The sequence below is a fragment of the Ipomoea nil genome, unplaced genomic scaffold (assembly GCF_001879475.1).
Source record: "Ipomoea nil cultivar Tokyo-kokei standard unplaced genomic scaffold, Asagao_1.1 scaffold1043, whole genome shotgun sequence".
Classification (NCBI taxonomy): Eukaryota; Viridiplantae; Streptophyta; class Magnoliopsida; order Solanales; family Convolvulaceae; genus Ipomoea; species Ipomoea nil.
Window position 1 is genome coordinate 5,259,189 of NW_017617471.1, and position 19,107 is coordinate 5,278,295.

At 33.8% G+C, this 19,107-nt stretch overlaps 2 protein-coding genes across 2 annotated transcripts; both read right to left on the reverse strand.

Annotated features, from left to right (window-relative positions):
• Positions 1-1,363: 1,363 nt before the first annotated feature.
• Positions 1,364-4,099, reverse strand: LOC109181058 (protein trichome birefringence-like 34). The gene is made up of 6 exons (XM_019330815.1): positions 3,941-4,099; positions 3,250-3,626; positions 2,986-3,157; positions 2,711-2,907; positions 2,460-2,621; positions 1,364-1,800 (listed from the first exon to the last, which is right to left on the reverse strand). The coding sequence occupies exons 1-6, from the start codon at positions 3,986-3,988 to the stop codon at positions 1,446-1,448; spliced, it is 1,311 nt and encodes a 436-aa protein (XP_019186360.1). The 5' UTR covers positions 3,989-4,099; the 3' UTR covers positions 1,364-1,445.
• Positions 4,100-6,470: 2,371 nt separating this feature from the next.
• LOC109181045 (protein trichome birefringence-like 34) lies at positions 6,471-9,713 on the reverse strand. Its single transcript, XM_019330800.1, has 5 exons — positions 9,101-9,713; positions 8,544-8,721; positions 7,786-7,982; positions 7,282-7,446; positions 6,471-6,993 (listed from the first exon to the last, which is right to left on the reverse strand). Exons 1-5 carry the CDS (start codon positions 9,568-9,570, stop codon positions 6,642-6,644), a joined length of 1,362 nt encoding a protein of 453 aa, XP_019186345.1. The 5' UTR covers positions 9,571-9,713; the 3' UTR covers positions 6,471-6,641.
• Positions 9,714-19,107: the final 9,394 nt, after the last annotated feature.

The window sequence follows — 19,107 nt, forward strand, 5'->3', positions numbered from 1 at the left end:
CATCCCAAGGAAACATCTTCAATATCTAAACAAAATCACTGTAAAATCATATCTATAGGGGTTTGATCGATGAGAATAATGGGGAAGACGGACAGAAACCAGACAGATCTATGGGATTTATAGTTTCGACCATTGGCAAACTCTTCTTTTCCTCTTAATATGATTTTTCTTTTGTTTAAATATTGAAGATCTTTCCATGGTATGACGATTTTGCCCCTAAAATATAAAATCCAGAAATATTTTACCGTCAATTTGGCTGGAAGGACCAAAACTGATAAAAATAACAAAGTTAGGCACCAATATTGAAAAAATTTAAAGTTGTGCACCAAAAGTGATAAGAACTCAAAAGTCGTGGGACCAAAAGTGAAATTAATTCTTAAGTTAAGTAACTATTCATTGTAATTATTTTTGAAATTATGTTAAAGTAAAAACCTAAAAATTGAAAAGGTTACTGCCATTCTTACTTAGCTAAAGGAGCCTAGACAATATAATTTGTGGATGAAGTGAACCATATTAATAGCTACAATAGGAAATGGAAATTTATGCAGGAAAATTTCTTGTTATGGCAGGTTCTTAGACTGTAGTATTTGACTATTATTTGTATTTGGTTCATGTACCTACTATGCATTTGGTTACCTTGGACTTGTAATGCCATTTGTCGTTGGTCCAAAACCGTTAATGGATTTTAGTGTGTCAAAATAGCCCATACTATTCATCTTTGCTTGCAGGCCTGCTTATCTCATCAACTTGCAATAGTTATGCTGTGCATGATGCACACGATTGCAAAATGACGTCGTTTTGACTAAAAATACGAGTCTCATTTAAAAAAAAAAATCAATTTTGATTCCCTTCAACAGCATTATTGTGGCTATATAGTTATGAATTTGTGGATATATAGTTATGAATTTATGGATATTTAGTTCATTCATTGTGGATATTTAGTTCATTCATTCTGGATTTTGTGTTATTCATTCACTGTGGATATATAGTTATAAATTTGTGGATATATAGTTATGAATTTATGGATATATAATTCAAATTATGCACAAAAAAATGATATTACTGGGAATCGAACCTTTTTTTTTTTAAAAGTGGGCATTTTTAGTCAAAACGACGTCGTTTTTGCTTGCACAATATAATTTGCGATCAACTTGCCAATCATTATACTATAGACCAGGGTTCACAGTATATTGTGGATCCTAATACATGTATATCAGTGTATGTGTCTTATGTTGTGAATTTTTGTATCTTGTTATGAAATTTTATATTAGTATAAATTTTATACCTGAAACAAATTAGTAATTGTGTCTTATGTTATGAGTTTCAGTCTATACAGTTGGGAAACAGGACAAGAACATGCATATGACAGTAACAAGAAGAATGAAATCAAAATATGAAAACATCCTTAACTAGATTCCAAAGGATTTTGAGAAAGAAAGTGTATACTATGAATCCTGAAGCATAATGTAGGCATAAAGAATTTGATTCCAAACATCAGGGACTCCAGGCAAGCACCAATGCACACAATCTGAGTAGCTCTTTGGGTCCAACAACTGTTCTTCCGTTGGAGCTTCCCAATGCTTCTTGTAAATGGAAGTGTGACCATCTTTTCTGTAATCTGAGAGTTGTGTTATGTTTATGTATTGGATTCTCAGACCTTTGCTCTCCAGCCGCTGTATAACTCCCTCTGCAGTGCGCATCATTCCTTTATCCGATCCTCTTCCCCAGTAATCCATTCTTGAGATTGGTTGTGTTTCATTGTAGCAGTTCTGATCCTCCGGCATGCCCCAATCCCCTGCCCTGTAAGATGGAACAACAACATACCGTCATAATTGAAAGATGTGCTCCGTCTCAACTGATAGTTAGACTCTATGAACTCCAAGCAACATGTTGACTATAGTCTGTTTTTGAGATGATAAAGCAAACTTGCAGTCACGGCCTAAGGGTGTGCACACTTGTGACTCTAGCTGACAAAAGACCACAAGGAGGTAAACCAGTTTAGATTACCCATAAGTGGCCGACTCAAATAAAAAAGGCTAAGATTTGAACTTGTGATCTTGTGACTACAAGTTTGTATCCTTAGCCAACATAGCTGGAGTTAACCCACTAAGTCACTTTTATCGGGTTGAGTAGAGATTCAAACCTATGACCTCTTGTATGTGGTTGACTCTGATACTAAATTGAAGCATGTGCCTCTCAATTAAAAGTTTAAACTAATAGTTAGATTGCACATTTATAGGTTTAAACCCTAAACCTGATGGTCCCTCACTCCTATCCTGGTGCCCAGGAATCCTCCATTCCCCATTCGAACCTTGGGTAATTGCTGGGCATTATATTACACTCAAACTCTCGACCATTGAATTATGTTCGGGGGCTTGGACTATACATTTATGTTTATATGTTAGATGTCTAACAGTTTGGAAATACTAGGAAAATATAGAGGAAGTTGGGATTGTTACAGTTTATGGTAAGGGGAGAGGCTCATGAAGAACAGCTGTGTTCTTGTTGTGTTGATGTTGAACTCGAGCCAATCCGACCATGTTTCCAGTGCCATTTCATAGCGACGAAGCTTCATTGCTACCCTCTTGTACACTGCATCCGGGCTCTCGAATGACCCCCACCTATCATCACCAGCAATTCGATTACAGATCATTAGAACTCGGTGGTGATTTTTTCTGCAGAAATTTCAAAACTGGGATAATGGACTTACAGGAGGGTCATGGTGGGCTCTAGCCACCACATAAAGGAACCAAAAACCACAATATCTGCATCAGTCCATTGCCTGGCATGCTTCTCAATTGCCTTTATTCTGGCAATTCGATTCCGGACATGATGGTTAATTGGATCATCACAGTTGGATTCCACCAGCAATGGAGACCAATAGAAGTCGATTGTGGCATTGTATTCCTTCAATTCATCCAAAATTTCATTTCTCAGTCAATCAGAGACCCAAGATTCAGAGAAAATTAATGGTGGTTTTCTTACCTTGGATTCAAAAGTTACCAAATTGCCTTTCCAAATGGAGGATTTGAAAGATGGAGCTAAAGAAGATTCAACCATGCACACCATTGACATCCACTGGTTCTTCATCAGAGAATCTCCTACAAATATAAGCCTCTTCCCTCCCAGCTTCTCCATTAATGCAGTAGCATTAAACCTTTGATAGATGTTTTCATGGATTAAAAACAGTAGTCAACTAACAAATCAAAGCTACCCAGAAATGATAATAAGAAAACAAGAAATACAGACCTTGGGAGATCACAATCATGGGGCTGCCACCTCCAATGCTGATACTCCAAGTCCTTTCTCCCATGCTTCTGACAAACAAAATCTTCCACCATGAAAGAACACTCTTGCTCCTTGTACAACGGATACGATTCGTTGTCATAAACCCATCTCCCTGAGAACAAATTGCACCTTTGGATCAACCCCTTTCGCGAAATCTGATGCACTTGTCCCTGGACCACATCTTCAGTACCCCCAGTCATGTAAAATGTGACAACCACAAATGCCAGAAGAAAGCTCCCAATGATGGAATGGAGGTTGTATCTGATAATCCAAGATGAAGCATGATGCCCTGCTGCTCTCTGATCTGTGCTTCCCATTTTTCTACTTGTTTTGATTTCCTTGAGCACAACAACTCTTTGGTTTGGTACTTATATAATGCTTAGCAGTTGCTAGTAAGTACAGAATTTCAAGAAAGTGTAAACAATTTCTTTTGGTTTAATTTTGTCAACCATTAGGTGGTGGTGGCTCTTGCATGGTTTTGTTGTGAGACAATCATTTGTTTGTCAAATAATCAACTTGTTTGATATGACATAGAAAGCATCATCAACCATGGGCAATGTTCGATGGTTTCTTTATGTGTTTATCTTGTACATGTTTAAATAATAATTTAAGTCTTTAAAAAAAGTAAAGTTGAATATATGTATGATCATACCTGGTGGTATCCCATTTGTCCAGTCTCGATTCTGTATATGTGATTCATTGTGCCAACTTATAATTGCTGAATTATGTATAGACTGGGTGGATGAACGATGAAGACACAATACTGTTGACATAAATCATTTTCAAGAAAACTATTTGAATTAAATATCAACCTAATCTGATTCACTAAACTTATCAATCTTACCTCAATTAGTATACACATCCATAATTACAAACAAAAAACAAGCAAAATAGAAGTAACCAAGGAGCTCTAGTATAGAATCGCCGAAATTGTACGATTGTTCCAGGCGTACGACCCGGATACGTTAAGGTCTAGTTAAACCTTATGGGTAATTCTAGCTAGAGCTCCCAAGGAGGCAAGGACTTCTTTTTTTTAGTTTTAAGTTCTAATTTAATTTGACGAAAGAAGTGAAGAGAGGTGAAAGTTGAAAAGTTAAATGATGATGAGAGATCAGATCAGAATTTGTCGCCCAAAAAATGTGACGAAATTGTGTAGGGCTTATTTATATCGTACGACCAGGGAAGTTGACGATTTCGAACCGTAGAAGAGTTCATAATCTAAAAATGCGACAAAGCTGTTTTGGCCTGCTTAGATCACATGATCTGATCAGGTAAATTAATATTAATTATGAGCAGTAGATGTCAGCATTACTCGATCTAATCAAATGCCAGATTATTAAAGTAAAATTTTTAGCTGTATGAATAGTTAGGCAGACTTTATTTTATTATTATTCTTCCCTCACACGGTTGAATCAGTAACTTCAAAGACAGAATTAAATGTCAGTGTTCATGAAAAATTTGTTCACTTTAAACATAATTCACAGTCATCATTGAAGTTTGAACCTTGACCTCTTCTCCTGAATACTATCTACTACTGAATCATTGAACGTATTTTTTTATTTATTTGTTATTTTTGCATGTCTGCCGCAGCCAGTTTATTATGAAATTTTAAAATTATAATTATAAATTAATGGTAATAAGATACGTAATCTTGTTTTCTTATAATTTAGTGGCTGACATGTTCAGTAAGATGCTCTAGAGAGAACGTGCAGATTTCTTTGACGGATATTTGTCGTCTGCACGTCAGCTCCGACGAATATCATCAAACTGCTTTTTTCTTTTTCTCGATCCATAGTAATTTTTGTAGTATAGTTTAAAATAATAATAATAATAATAATAATAATAATAATAATAATAATAATAATAATAATAATAATAATAATAATAATGCAACTAAACCAATAAACCAAATTATTAAAAAATCAATATTCCTCCCCACGTAGAAAGTCTACATACAGTACGTGACAGAGCAGCAAACTAAAAAATATATATATGATGATTTAAGGATTTTAAGCCACCAATTTGAGACAGTAAATAAGTAAATTACTAATACAACTGTTAGATTAAAGATTCAAATATAAAAAGCATAATTTGTTAAAGAGTTTTGGGTCTTTTTGCTTTATTTAATTTGTTGTGAGTTTAATTTGAAGGTGTTTCACTTTCTACAAGTTAAATTAAATTCGACTTCTTTCATTGCACAAATGAAGAAACAAAAAATCAATTCTAGTAGATGAGACATATCACTTAAAATTTATTTTAAGCGGTAGGGTAAGAGTTTAATTTTGTTTTCACGAACGTTGAGAATTTATTTTGAGTTGGGCTTCTTATGTGCAGAAGTATACTTTGGTATTGAGTCTTGAAATTAAATTGACTCATATCTTTTCGTGAGTCTGGAGGTGGTTATGAAATCTATGATATAATCTGACAGAAATTGAAAAACGTGGACTATCACAATTTAATAAAGAAATAAAATAAAGAAGAAAAAATGAACAAGAACACAAACACATAAGAGTTGGAATGTTGAATCTGTGGCTACTTTTGCTAATCTTTTTTATTGCCTTTTACTTATTAAAAGTACGTCTAACGTCTAATTTAAGTGTACAAACTTATAAAAAACAAAAAAAAAAAAGTTTAATTTTGCTTTAATTCAACAAAATATAATTAAAAAAAAATTGAATAAGAGCAATATTAAAATCATTTAATACCCACAGCTAAAATCAATTGTTATAGACTATGGACTGTGGAGTGGTTGATCGATTTCAAATACAGTATGACTTATGATGAATAAGTGAACAGTGGGCTCTGTGCTGGTATTGCATTAGGTTGATATGTTGACCACTCCATAATCATTTTTTTTATCAACCACTTCAAATTATTATCATACTCCTCACATTAAACAAAAAGCTAAAATTACGGCAATTTAATGGTCCATTATATAAGAAGACCAGTGTATGGTCCCTACAATGAGCCCACTACATTATTGGGTGTGAATTTTACATTGTGGTTGGCAGTGCTCGATCATGTGTCATTGCTTACAATTTGTTACTCAAGAACGAATTGAGCTATCCGTGATGGCAACTTAGACTGATATAATTTACTTTCTTGTACCTAGTTCTTTACCAATTAGGATCACAGCTGGCAGTGGTTGTGAAAGAAGTAAAATAAAATAAAATAAAATAAAATAAAATAAAAACTTTCTTTTTGATATATTTGACAAAAGTGGTGATTGAACATGTGATCTCTTAATTATTTAGGATCACAAATAAGTCAGGCACAAATTAGGGTAGTAGCAATTGTGAGATGATCACTTATATACAATTGCCAAATCAAATAGCCTTAAAAAAACAAAAATGTTAGACGTAATTGAAAATGTGAGCATAGAGGAGTTGATTCCAGACATCAGGAACTCCAGGAAGGCACCAATGGATGCAATCTGCGTGGGCTTTGGGGTTTGCTATTTGCTCCGCCGTCAATGGCTCCCATTGCTTCTTATATATTGAAGGGTGCCCTTCTTTTCTGTACTCTGATAGCTGCGTTATGTTTATGAATCCCACGTTTACACCTCTCCCTTTCAGTTCATCAATGGCGGCTTCCACCACTTTCATCATCTTTGGATCCGACCCGTTCCCCTGGTATCCTTCTTTCTTTATTGCCTCCGTCTCCCCGTAGCAACTCTCCCCTACCTCTTTCCCCCATTCTTCCGCCCTGCATGCATGTATATGTATTATATTCTAAATTTAATGTTAGCATCAAGCTCTTATATCCTTAAGCTTAAAGATATATATAGCTGATGACGCAACTTTATTTTCTTATATATTATTACATTTTTTAAAAACAAGGTGCTGAACTCGGTTTTTCACTAATCTTTAATTTGTCCTCTCAATATCTACTAGTCTTAATTACATAATTTTGTTTTTGTGAATTGACTCTGATATCATTTGTTAGGATAAGTGTTTATCCCATATTGAAAGTGGTATCTGATTAAGTTGGTACCTTTCATGGATGGGGGACATGCTTATGAAAAACAATTGGGTTTTGGAACGATTGATGTGGATTTCGAGCCAGTCGGACCATGTTTTCAAGGCCATCTCATAGCTGCGGACCATTTCTACTTCTTTGTAGATTCCGTCGCTCCTTACATCGTCAAATGAACCCCACCTGCATGCAACCCACATCAAATATAATATTTCACATTTTTATGTAACAAAATATTTTAGTTCCGTTAGATACAATTCCAGTTAAATTAGTTAGACTTTTTACTCGGTAATCGTAAAGTTTCAAAGTTCGACTTTCAATAGAAATAATTTTCTTGGTTTGAACTAGCTAGTTATATAAACAATTTAGGCTAATTTATATCATTGGAGTCTTTTATCAGTTAAGATCACAAAATGGTTTGAACTGATTAATTATGAAAAACCTAACTAATCAACTATATACAGCCTAGGTTTATTTATCTCACTCAAAAAATTAAAATATTTTAGTAGTTGAGTTACTTACAAGACTTTGATATGGGGTCGTCTCCACCAAAGGTAAGTGTTGAAGACTAGATAATCGGCATCAGTCCACCGGCTGCCGTGCTTTTCGATTGCGTTGGCTCTCACTATTCTCTCCGGCAGCCGGTGGTGCACCGGATCGTCGGAATTCGATTCCACCAGTAATGGTGCCCAATAAAATTCAATTGTTGCATTAAATTCCTACATATATACACCCAATATTTAACATCTAATTATTAAACAAAAAAAAAAAACAGAGAGTGGAAAGGGAAAGGTCAGGATCTCTTTCATTCATCTACACATACATAATCCAATGGTACACAATAAAAAGGAATGATAAATGGTCTACATAATGATCATTAAATATGTCCGTTACAAATATTGTCCACCATCAATATTATTTATAACACTCCCCCTTGGACATTATTTGACCACGTATTAAACAAAAAAAACAGATCAATGGTACACAATAAAAAGGAATGATAAATGGTCTACATAATGATCATTAAATATGTCCGTTACAAATATTGTCCACCATCAATATTATTTATAACACTCCCCCTTGGACATTATTTGACCACGTATTAAACAAAAAAAACAGATCAATGGTACACAATAAAAAGGAATGATAAATGGTCTACATAATGATCATTAAATATGTCCGTTACAAATATTGTCCACCATCAATATTATTTATAACACTAATATAATAGTAATCCATTGGATAATAAATTAAACTTATTATTGTTGGATTGGACTTACTTTGGCCTTGAAAATGATCAAGGAGGCATTGTACTTATAGTGCATGGATTTGGAGGAAGGTGGAATGGCAGAATCAACAAGGCAGACCACGGAAACCCACTGCCCTCTATTCAAAGAATCCCCAACAAAAACAAGCCTCTTGTTCCTTAGTTTCTGCAGCAATGCTGTGGCGTTGAACCTAGCTTAATAATATTACCAACATCAAAACATTCCACCCAAGCTCAATACACTATACACAAAAACAACAATACTACCTTCAATATTCATATTAATTACTGTAATTAATAATCACTACTGGAAATTATGAAATTTCCGACCACCTGAAAGTGATCTGTCGAAAGCCTTGTTCCGACCCACTTTTGGTATCCGGAAAAACCTTTGTTGCTATTTCCAATCATTTTTTGGTTTCAACTTGATTTAAGACTTTCGGTGGTCGGAAATTCCATAATTTCCAGTAGTGCATGGAACAAAATGAAAAAATAATCCCATTATGGTGGGAAAAAAAAAAAAAAAAAAAAAAAACCTCCAAGAAGCTAAGAATATAATGAAAGTTAAACCTTGGAAGATCGCATTGATTAGGTTGCCACCTCCAATGTTGGTAGTCCAAATCTTTTCTTCCGAACTTCTGGCAGGCCAATTGGTCGGACATGAAGGTGCATTCTTGTTCCTTGTACAAAGGGTACGACGTGTTGTCGTATACCCATTTCCCAGAAAACAGATCACACTTGGAAGACGATGGCGATGGCGGCGGCGCGTCGTCCATAACGCTTTCTCGGCGGCGCTGGATGGTACTACCCTCGGCGTTGAACAAGAAGTTCTCGGTCTCTCCGGTGAGAAAAACGGCTCCGAGGACGAGAAGGGCGACGAGGAGGGCTGTGAGGGAGTGGAAGGAGCACCTGATGTCCCATAGTGTCGCAGCTGGAGTAGTGGGCGATGGTGAAAGCAATTGGTGAGCTTTGGCCATGCAGCTGCTTCTCAATGATGATGAGGCCGCCGGGTTATTACTATTCATTAATATTGTTGTCATGGCTATCTTATCCTATGAAGATTTTATGTAAGTTAACGAACGATTCAATAATGGTTTCCAGGTTGTAGCTGTAACGGTTGTTGGATCGAATCGAAGTTTCTTGGTTTGTTATGATGAAACTGGGACGTCTGGAAGGAGTAGTGGAGTGGAGTTGTTCAATGAAAGCAACAGTGATCGATATGATATGATCTTGCTTCAAGTTATTCCGTTCCTCTGAATTTACCAAAATACCCCTCTTGCATTCTATGAAGGATAATAACAAAAAAGGAGTTAATACCCACTTTAATGCTTGATTATAATGATTTTTCTCGATTTAGTCTTAAATATCTTTTTGTGCTTAATTGAGTCATCAATTTCGGTAATTTTATCTAACAGATGCAAAGTTTAACAGAAGACTCAATTAGATAAAATTATCCAAGTCCAAGACCCAATTAAGCACAAAAAGAAATTTATGATTAAAACGAGAAAAATCACTATAGTCATCGAGGACTAAATTGAGTATTAACTCTAAAAGAAACTAACATTTACTATAACCTAATAGTTTAGACAATTGATAAGCAAGTTGCTAATACAACTATATAATCTGAAGATGATGGGTGTGTCCTAGGACAAATCTATATTATTCGTGATCAACAAGCAACTGGTTATATCATCATACTCAAACCCTATATAGAGAGCTTTCCAATTCCTGCTACTCCATTCACAAGATTCAAATTCAAGACCTTATTTAAGACGGGACAAGTAACTTTACAAATTGACTTTACTATTTTAACATTAATGATTGTTATTCAGTTATTTGCATGTCATTAATGTCATATATCTCTAAAATATGATGGATCACTAAAATATCATTCTCATATATATTACAAACATATATGGTAGCTACTAGCTAGGAGCTGGGGGTGTTTTGGGAAAGAAGAAATGTATCGTGGCTTAGTTGTATTATTATGTATGTTTAGTATATTGGTGTATAATGGATAACAGGTGAGAAACTTGATTTGAGGGATTAGGTTTTGGGGGTTGGGGGTGGTTGACACCTCCATGTTATTATTGGCGTTGACGTGAAGATATCCTTTTTGACTCCATTAATTAACATTATATTTCCTTGATTAGTAGTTTACTAAAACTTCTCCAACTGCTCATAAAGTAGGTTATTATTATTTTAAGCGCTGATTCTTCTTTACTTATTAGCTTCTTTATATTGTTTGCATGGAATTTATCTACTTCATGTTGAATCAATCTCCGATTTAGAGTATAATAATTTGATAATATATTATGTAATACGCTTTGTAAAACTGTCTTGTTGTATGTTTCTCATAGTATCATTAAAAAAACTAAGCTTTATGTGGATACAATGTGAATACTGTCCCACCCGGTATTGAGAAGAGTCTAGAGTATGAGCCATATAGAGTAATATATACATTGATTGTCTAATTTCTGCGGTAGAATTATTAGGATCTTAGCTTAAGTGTTGTATTATTATTTGATACTCTTGTTGAGAGACTGCACTGGTGCATAGAGAAAGAGTTACCTGGAAGAAAATTACTCGATAAGGTTCAAAGGAAACCGAAAAGAATCCAGAGCAAAGCTAGCGGTTTGAGATGGAGTGGGCAATAATATAATACCATAATCCCACTCATGAACTAACTTTTGGAGGTGGGAGTTAGTATCTTGGCTGTTACTATATGGTATTACAATGTAACATGGGACTAATTTTGAAGAAATTAAAGTTGGACAAAGTATCTGAGATCAATTTCATTCCTATAGCATTTCTAGATACATGTAAAAGCTTTAAAGAAATGTATGGTACTATAAACATTAGCAAATGTTCTGTAAAAATTTAGGCGTTTATTGCAATTTGGTTTTTCCGACGCCCAATATTCTCTTCAAATACTTGCAGTTCCTGCAAAAGGGCAGTGAGCTTAGACATATTGTCGTCGTGAACATTAGGAGGAACTTTGTGTTTATATCCCGAGGCACTCATGATCTTCGATAGGTTATCGTGTTGCCTGCCAAAATTATATGGATCAACTAACAATATGCTTTGGTGGTCAAATTGATGAAAGTAGAAGAGCCTGTGTAAATAAATTTTTAAAAATATCAAGAAGAAACTACTGCAGAGTTGCAGAGTGGGATGCCATTTTAGATGTCTTGGAAGCATTGGCTGCTTGTTGTGCCTTAAATGAAAATTACGAGAGTCAAAGAATATAATCTGGCAATAATATGAAACTTCAACACTGTAATTCTCTTCAACATTGACAGAAAGGACAGGGGCAGGCAGTGCACCACTTGATATATGTAGGAACCAAAATAGTAACAAATGGATGGAAAGATGGATCGAGTTTACCTGAATTTTAGCTGCTTCTCCTTTGTGGGCAGCCTTGAGTTTCTTCACTTCTTTCTCTCTGGCCTATGATAAGAATTAAGAAGACAGCCGTCAGTTCATCACTATTTAGAGCAAACAGCATAACAAGAAACAAATACATTATCTTACTCAAGAATGTTTATTATTCTAGCACATACGCAGAGCAAGGAAGTTTTTTTTTAACATCAAATTGATATCGGCCCTTTTAAAACAGTTAGCCCTATCCACCAATTTTGACTTATTTGACCACTATTAGCTATTTGACTTGATTAAACAATCAATATGAGTGCTTGACTAATTAGCTTTTTGTAGTTATAAAAAAAAAAAAAAACTTTTTGTAACAATTTAATATTTCAAAATGCTAAAATTCAAAAAGCTACTCAAAATAACCTTTTCAATTAACTTTTTGAGAAAGTCATTTAGTCAACTAATTTACCAAACGTTTTTGTACAATCAACTAATGCTATCAACTAATTAAATCTATTAACTCAATCAATTAACAGCTATCAGCTAACAACCATTTACCAAACACCATCATCGTTTTGGATCGTGATCCATACAATAATTTGCCTTCATATATAGGCTCATGTTTTGGGCTTCAGGTAATAACATATATGGGCTCATGTTTTGAGTTATATACATAATACATACATGTATATATGGGCTATCAACTTTAGTTTAAAAATTTGGCTTATTTAGTTAAACAAAGTTTCTAATCAATTTAATATAGCAGCTTGGGGCATTTGGTAAGTAATTGATAATGAACCATAAGGTTTGAGGTTGAACTCTTGTGAAGTGTTTGCTTAGAAAATTAATCTCACAATAATAGGGATGTTGAATGAAACAAAAAGTTCTCACTTTTTCATCTAGTTGAAGTTGACTTTTTAAACTTTCATTCTTTTTTTGATGTCTTTATCATGTATCATTTCATTTAGGTAGAGTATAGCGATAAGCTAAGCGTTCAATAAGCCTTCAAATTAGTTAGTATAGTGCGATTGATGAGTCTCCTCAAATTGGGTGTTTTTTTTTTTTTTTTTTTTTTTTTTTTTTTTTTTTTTTTAATGGAGGTGCGCTCGGGACATTTTGCCTGTCCGGGATAACTTGAGAAGGAAAAGAGTGTGGATCGGAGGAGGATGCCCCCTATGTGGGATCGATGCTGAAACAGTCGAACATCTCTTCTGTGTTTGCGCCTTCGCATCGAGTATCTGGGCTATTGCGGATGTGCTACAAGGGAGGCGACTACTCGGCTTCATGGAATCCATGCAAAGTACCAATACGGCAGAGTTGGCGGTAAGGATGGCAGCTATCTTCTGGGTGGTGTGGCAGACCCGTAACGAGGTTGTGTGGAATGCGAAAACGCCAAATGTAACGGCTGCTCAACTTCAGGTGCAGAATTTACAAGCTATGCGGAAGGAGGTCTATGCGACATCTTTGCGTAACACCTGCTGCTCGGTAGTGATTGTTCAATGGACACCACCACCTTCCAATTCCGTCAAATGCAATATTGATGCCGCTGTATTTGGAGATGTAGCTGGTTTTGGAGCAGTCGTCCGAGACCATGTCGGGCGGTTTGTTACAGCCAAAAGCGGTCGCTTAGGGGGTGTTGTGGATCCCTTTGTGGCGGAGGCTTTGGCAGCTAAGGAGGCTCATTCTTGGCTTAAAGACCAAAATCACAACAACATCGTGCTTGAATCAGACTGTTTAAATTTCTGCAATGCTTTCAATTCTTGCAAATTTGATCATTCTTACGTAGGTTTAATTGTAAAGCAATGTCGTTCAATTGCTAATGACATGGGGAATGTTTGTGTTTCTCATGTTAAGAGATCAGCGAATCGTGTAGCTCACGTGTTAGCTAGGGCGACCGGTTCTATGGCTGGTCCAGGTGTATGGGATGGTAATCCCCCTGATTGTATTGTCGAGTTATTGAATATTGAATGAATGTCTTTCCTTTTGCTTCAAAAAAAAAAAAAAAAAAGATTAAAAGTAGGCACACAAAAAAAATTAAAACAAAAATACAATCGACTCATTTTCCATGTGAGTTAATTACCGAAATGATCCCTTAACTATAACGAAATTACCAATTTGGTCCTTGACTATTTTTTTAACTAATTAAGTCCCTCAACTTTAAAAATCTTAACCAATTTGGTCCTCCGTTTGTTTGACCGTTAGTCAACCGTTAACTTGGAACCAAATTGGTAATTTCGCTATAGTCAAGGGACCATTTTGGTAATTAACTTTAGGGGTGAGCAATTTGGTTTAGTTTTCTCGAACTGAACCGTACCAAACCGAACCGAACTAATTTGGTTCGGTAATATACCGAACAACTGAACGGTATTGGATTCTTGTATACCGAACGGTTCGATAAAAAATCGATCCGAACCGATCCGAATTGTTCGGTAAAAAATTGAATTGAACCGAATACCGTTTGATTTTTTTAAAAAATATAATAATAATAATAATAATAATAATAATAATAAATAAATAAATAAATAAATAAATAAATAAAGTAAATCCAAGTCCCTTACTGCTTGCTCTGATGTTCAGCTCATATTCTCACGGGTATCTCTTGTAAATGTTTTATTTGATTTCTTTATGGTTTGTTATCACAAGTTCTATATTATGTGTTATGGTGTTTACATAGTCCATATCCAAAGTCTAATATATTACAAAATAGCAATCCAAAGTTCAAACGGTATTCAGTTTGGTTCGGTTTTTACCGAACAAATCAGTTCGGTTCGAGTTTTTACCGAACCGTTCGGTATACAAGAATCTATTACTGTTCGGTTATTCGGTATATTACCGAATCTAACTAGTTTGGTACGGTTCGGTTCGAGAAAATTGAACTGAATTGCCCACCCTTAAAGTTAATTACCAAAATGGTCCCTTGACTATATCAAATTACCAATTTGGTCCCAAGTTAACGGTTGACTAACGGTCAAACAAACAAAGGACCAAATTGGTTAAGATTTTTAAAATTGAGGGACTTAATTGATCAAAAAATAGTCAAAGACCAAATTGATAATTTCACTATAGTCAATGGACCATTTTGGTAATTAACTCTTTTCCAGGTTAACAACATATGAACGCTAAGTAAGTTTATGGTAACTTAATCCTAGGTTGGATTCCTGATAAATGAGTCAATTACATTTTTGTCCACATGTGATGTTTGTATGGATTTTTTTTTTTTTTGAGGCGTTCAATTATACTATTATTATTATTTGAGAGTTTATTTGACGAGTAATTCTACATGTACTTTCAATTCCTAATTTCATTTTCTACTCTTTATGATTTAACATGCTTTGATTGCTCAATTTAATAGGGGTCATGATATTTATCTATTCTTTTTTTTTTTCTTTTCCTTTAATCAAATTTGAACACAAATAAAAGTAAAAAATTGAGAGTAAATTTTTGAAAGTTCATGAAGTATTTTTCTTATTTGACACCTATACTATATATATATAGCATGAAACTTTTATTCCATTAACTACAATCCAATCGGGTTTAATAATGACTAGCATGGATTTGTATTAATAGTATTTCTCTTTGTATTAGTTTTTGTATCACTTATTCTCTTTCCATTTTCAATAATTCAATTCCTCTAATTCTCCTTATCAAACAATTTAATTTTAATTTTTATTTTATTTTCATCTCATTCTTTTTTATCAAATTATAATTCTTTTTCTTGTAATTTCCTCTCCCAATCAAACGCTTTGTAAACAAAATATCTTACTAGATATAGCTAGCTAGCTATAGATTATTGGATGCAGTTGTCGAGGCTTAAACTAATTAAATACTCCGTAAATATCTTACTAACTAGCTTGGTCCTAGCATCAATGTCGTGCAGAGAAAAGTGTTTCACATAATAGAATATAATTTAACAATTTATATTTTAGTCCAGTACTCATTTATTATACTCAACATAAAATCTAAATAATTTGGTAAAGCTAGCACCAATCCTATCATAATATTGATAAGGATAATTAATATCATCTATGTTGGACCAGATGAAAAAGGGTAGTACAATCTCTTTTCACAACTGTACAAGGAGAATATCATAAAATAAGATTTAGTTGATTCCACTTATCACATTAAAATCTTCTTTCAACGATAATGTGGGATTTCAAAACCCACTAAGAAGCCCGATTATAATTTAGAAGTGATATGAGTTTCAAATCCTATTTATGAGAGTAGCATGGATTATTGAGAGACCTTGACTGATTAGAAGTCATGAAAATTTAGCCCTTTATCTCTTCTAGTTCTTGAGAACAATTTAAGTGTTAAAGGGGAGGAGGGGGTGGTGGACCATGCAGTATATATGCAGCTAGGTAAGTATTAATATGTTGAGACGATTAGAAAACGTGCAACAACGGAAAAGTATCATCGTACATATAGTATGTGTTGTTACGTAGTGGTCGAAAGTCAATCAGGCTAGGATGTTAATAAACGCCCCTATAACCAAAATTCATTTAATGAACTTTTAACTCACAATTAAAGCTATCTATTGCTACTCCAACTGAACTAGAGAAGAGATGAGATGAGAAACAAGATATCAATTCGTCGTTTGCTATTGGAGTAGTGTTGATAAGTCAATATACTTTTCAGTTATCAATAAATATAAGAGATTGATATTAGCTATATTCATGGGTATGGGATAATTGAGTGTTGAGATTAAAGTTTTTGAATGAAAATTATTTTTTTTAAGTAGAGGCAAATGTTATTTTTTGGTGTTTGGTTCATGAATTTCATTTTCCTTTGAAAAATGAATTCCTCACATATGAGGAAAATAAAATCCTTCGTAAGACAGGAGATTTGTTCTATGGTAGTTGTGAAAAAAAATGAAGTGGTTTGACAATATAATTCTTGGTAATCGCCATGCACCCTAACATATATTACTTGAAGATGCGTGTCTCTTCTAAAAAAAATAAAAAATTAAACATGGCTATTTTGTCACATCTAAATTTAGATCCACTTTACAAATCATATAACAATCAATAACTTGAGGGCTAAATCATAAAATCTCGACTAATTAATCATGACCTCATATCCTACAACTCAAACATAGCGTGCATATGTTTTCTCATCCTCTTCTTATTATTATATTATTAGAAAAAATTACAAATTTTGTCCCTAAGTTATAGAGTAATTATAGAATTCGTCCATAATTATTAATTGTACTCACTTCTTGTCCCTAGCTAAATTGTAATTGACGCTACAAATTTCTATCCCTTTATTACTAACAAAACATTATTAGATGTGAAATTTACAACTCAAGTTAGATTGGAGAAGAAAAGTGAGCACGATCAATAAATAGAAACAAAATCTAAAATTATCCTATAAATTAGGGACAAAAAGTACAATTTTTAATAATAATAATAATAATAATATATTATTATTATTATTATTATTATTATTATTATTATTATTATTATTAATTCCTAAGCTGGTTTACTTTGTGGACTTTTCGGCTAAAATTATAAGGCGAATTTCACATTGTGCACACCTTTGGATAGTAGAATACAGACTTCACCATTAATCAAATATTTAAAAATAAAGATCCTATTAATCATAAGTAGCACAATTATGCATATGTGACGATGTGGTACACCAAATTATAAAATTTATGGAAGATACATTATACATACGGTGGATATGTAGTAGTAGTAGTTGTTCCCACTTCACATCCAAATTGCACTAGAAATTGTCCCATCTTCTCTGTCGTAGCCATACAAAAATATAATATATATTAAATCCAGAAGCCAACAAGAGAAGGTGAGATTGGGCAGCAGCAAGTTGCAAGTTGCAGTTGCAGTTGCAGTTGCTGTGCATATCTCCATGCCCTACTTTTCGTACCTATTAAACAAAGGACTTGCAACTTGCACAATTATTATTACTGTTATTTTTTTCCCAAAAAAAATAAATATATTTATTTGTTTATCTATGGTGAAGCGTCAGCTAATTGGTCTCTTCACAAGAAAAAGCCCCTTCCAACTTGCAAGAGTAGCTGTTGATTCCCATCACGTTATCGCTACTAATAATACTGTTTTAAATACTACAACATGGTACCAAACAAATCAAACCTCTTCCTCTCTCTCTCTCTCTCTTAAATGCTTTTTGGGTTTAGTGAAGTTGACCCAATATAAATTCAATACTGATATATAAATAAATGATGAATATGTGATGGGAAATAAATGAATACAAAATTTATTTTAGGTGAAAATAGTAAAGTTGAAAGTTACGTGTTTTTTGATAATTTCAAGTTAAACTATATTGTATGTTTTGTAGAGTTTTTGGTGAAATAATATTTTACTGTAGATTGAAAACCTGATAAAATGTTGAGCTTGAGTGTACCTTCGCTTATGTTATAAGCTAAGAGCATGATCTGATCCGTTAATGGAGAACGAGGAAGAGGGTGCCTCGTGTCTTTGTATGGAGAATATAATGAGTTTATTCATGGTGAATAATGACTACTTATGATGAAATAATGGAGATTTATACATCCATGTAACACATTTTGATTTTTGCCCACAAAAGACGAAATCTCATGCTCCAAGGGCCTCCATTGGTTCGATAAGATGATAATGAGTAAATCACAATGACTTAGTTGTTTTTAGGTGAAAAGACCCGTGCTTAGTTCCCAACTGTCTATAAAGAGCCCACCACATTGTCTGTAACTTTCACACTGTAATTGTGAAGTCTCGATTTACATTATTGTCCACAATCTACCACTTGAATACTAATTGAGGTGTCCATGTGGGCACCTATTTTGATTTTTGACGAGCCAATTTGTATGTTGGAGAATAATATAACATTTGAGGGTAAAAACTATATTACGTGGTAAATTTCTTATTCACAAATACAAATATAGAAACTAGTTTTAATTTTTATAAGTTGTGCGTGTACCAGTGAAATACACGATAAATGATTTAATAATTCCAATTACAACAAATAATCATTAATAACAACTTTAAAACAATCAAAACTAAAATCGATGTTTGAACCTATAACCTTTTAGATCAAGCATTTTAATTAATTTTAAAACTTTTTTTGTCAATTAAACAAGGTATTAGACACTTTACTTGCCTTAATGTATAAGAAAATATTGTGAAGATAATGATAAGAGGAAAATGTATAAATAAATTGCAAATGGCATTTAATTTGATTTTATTATGGAT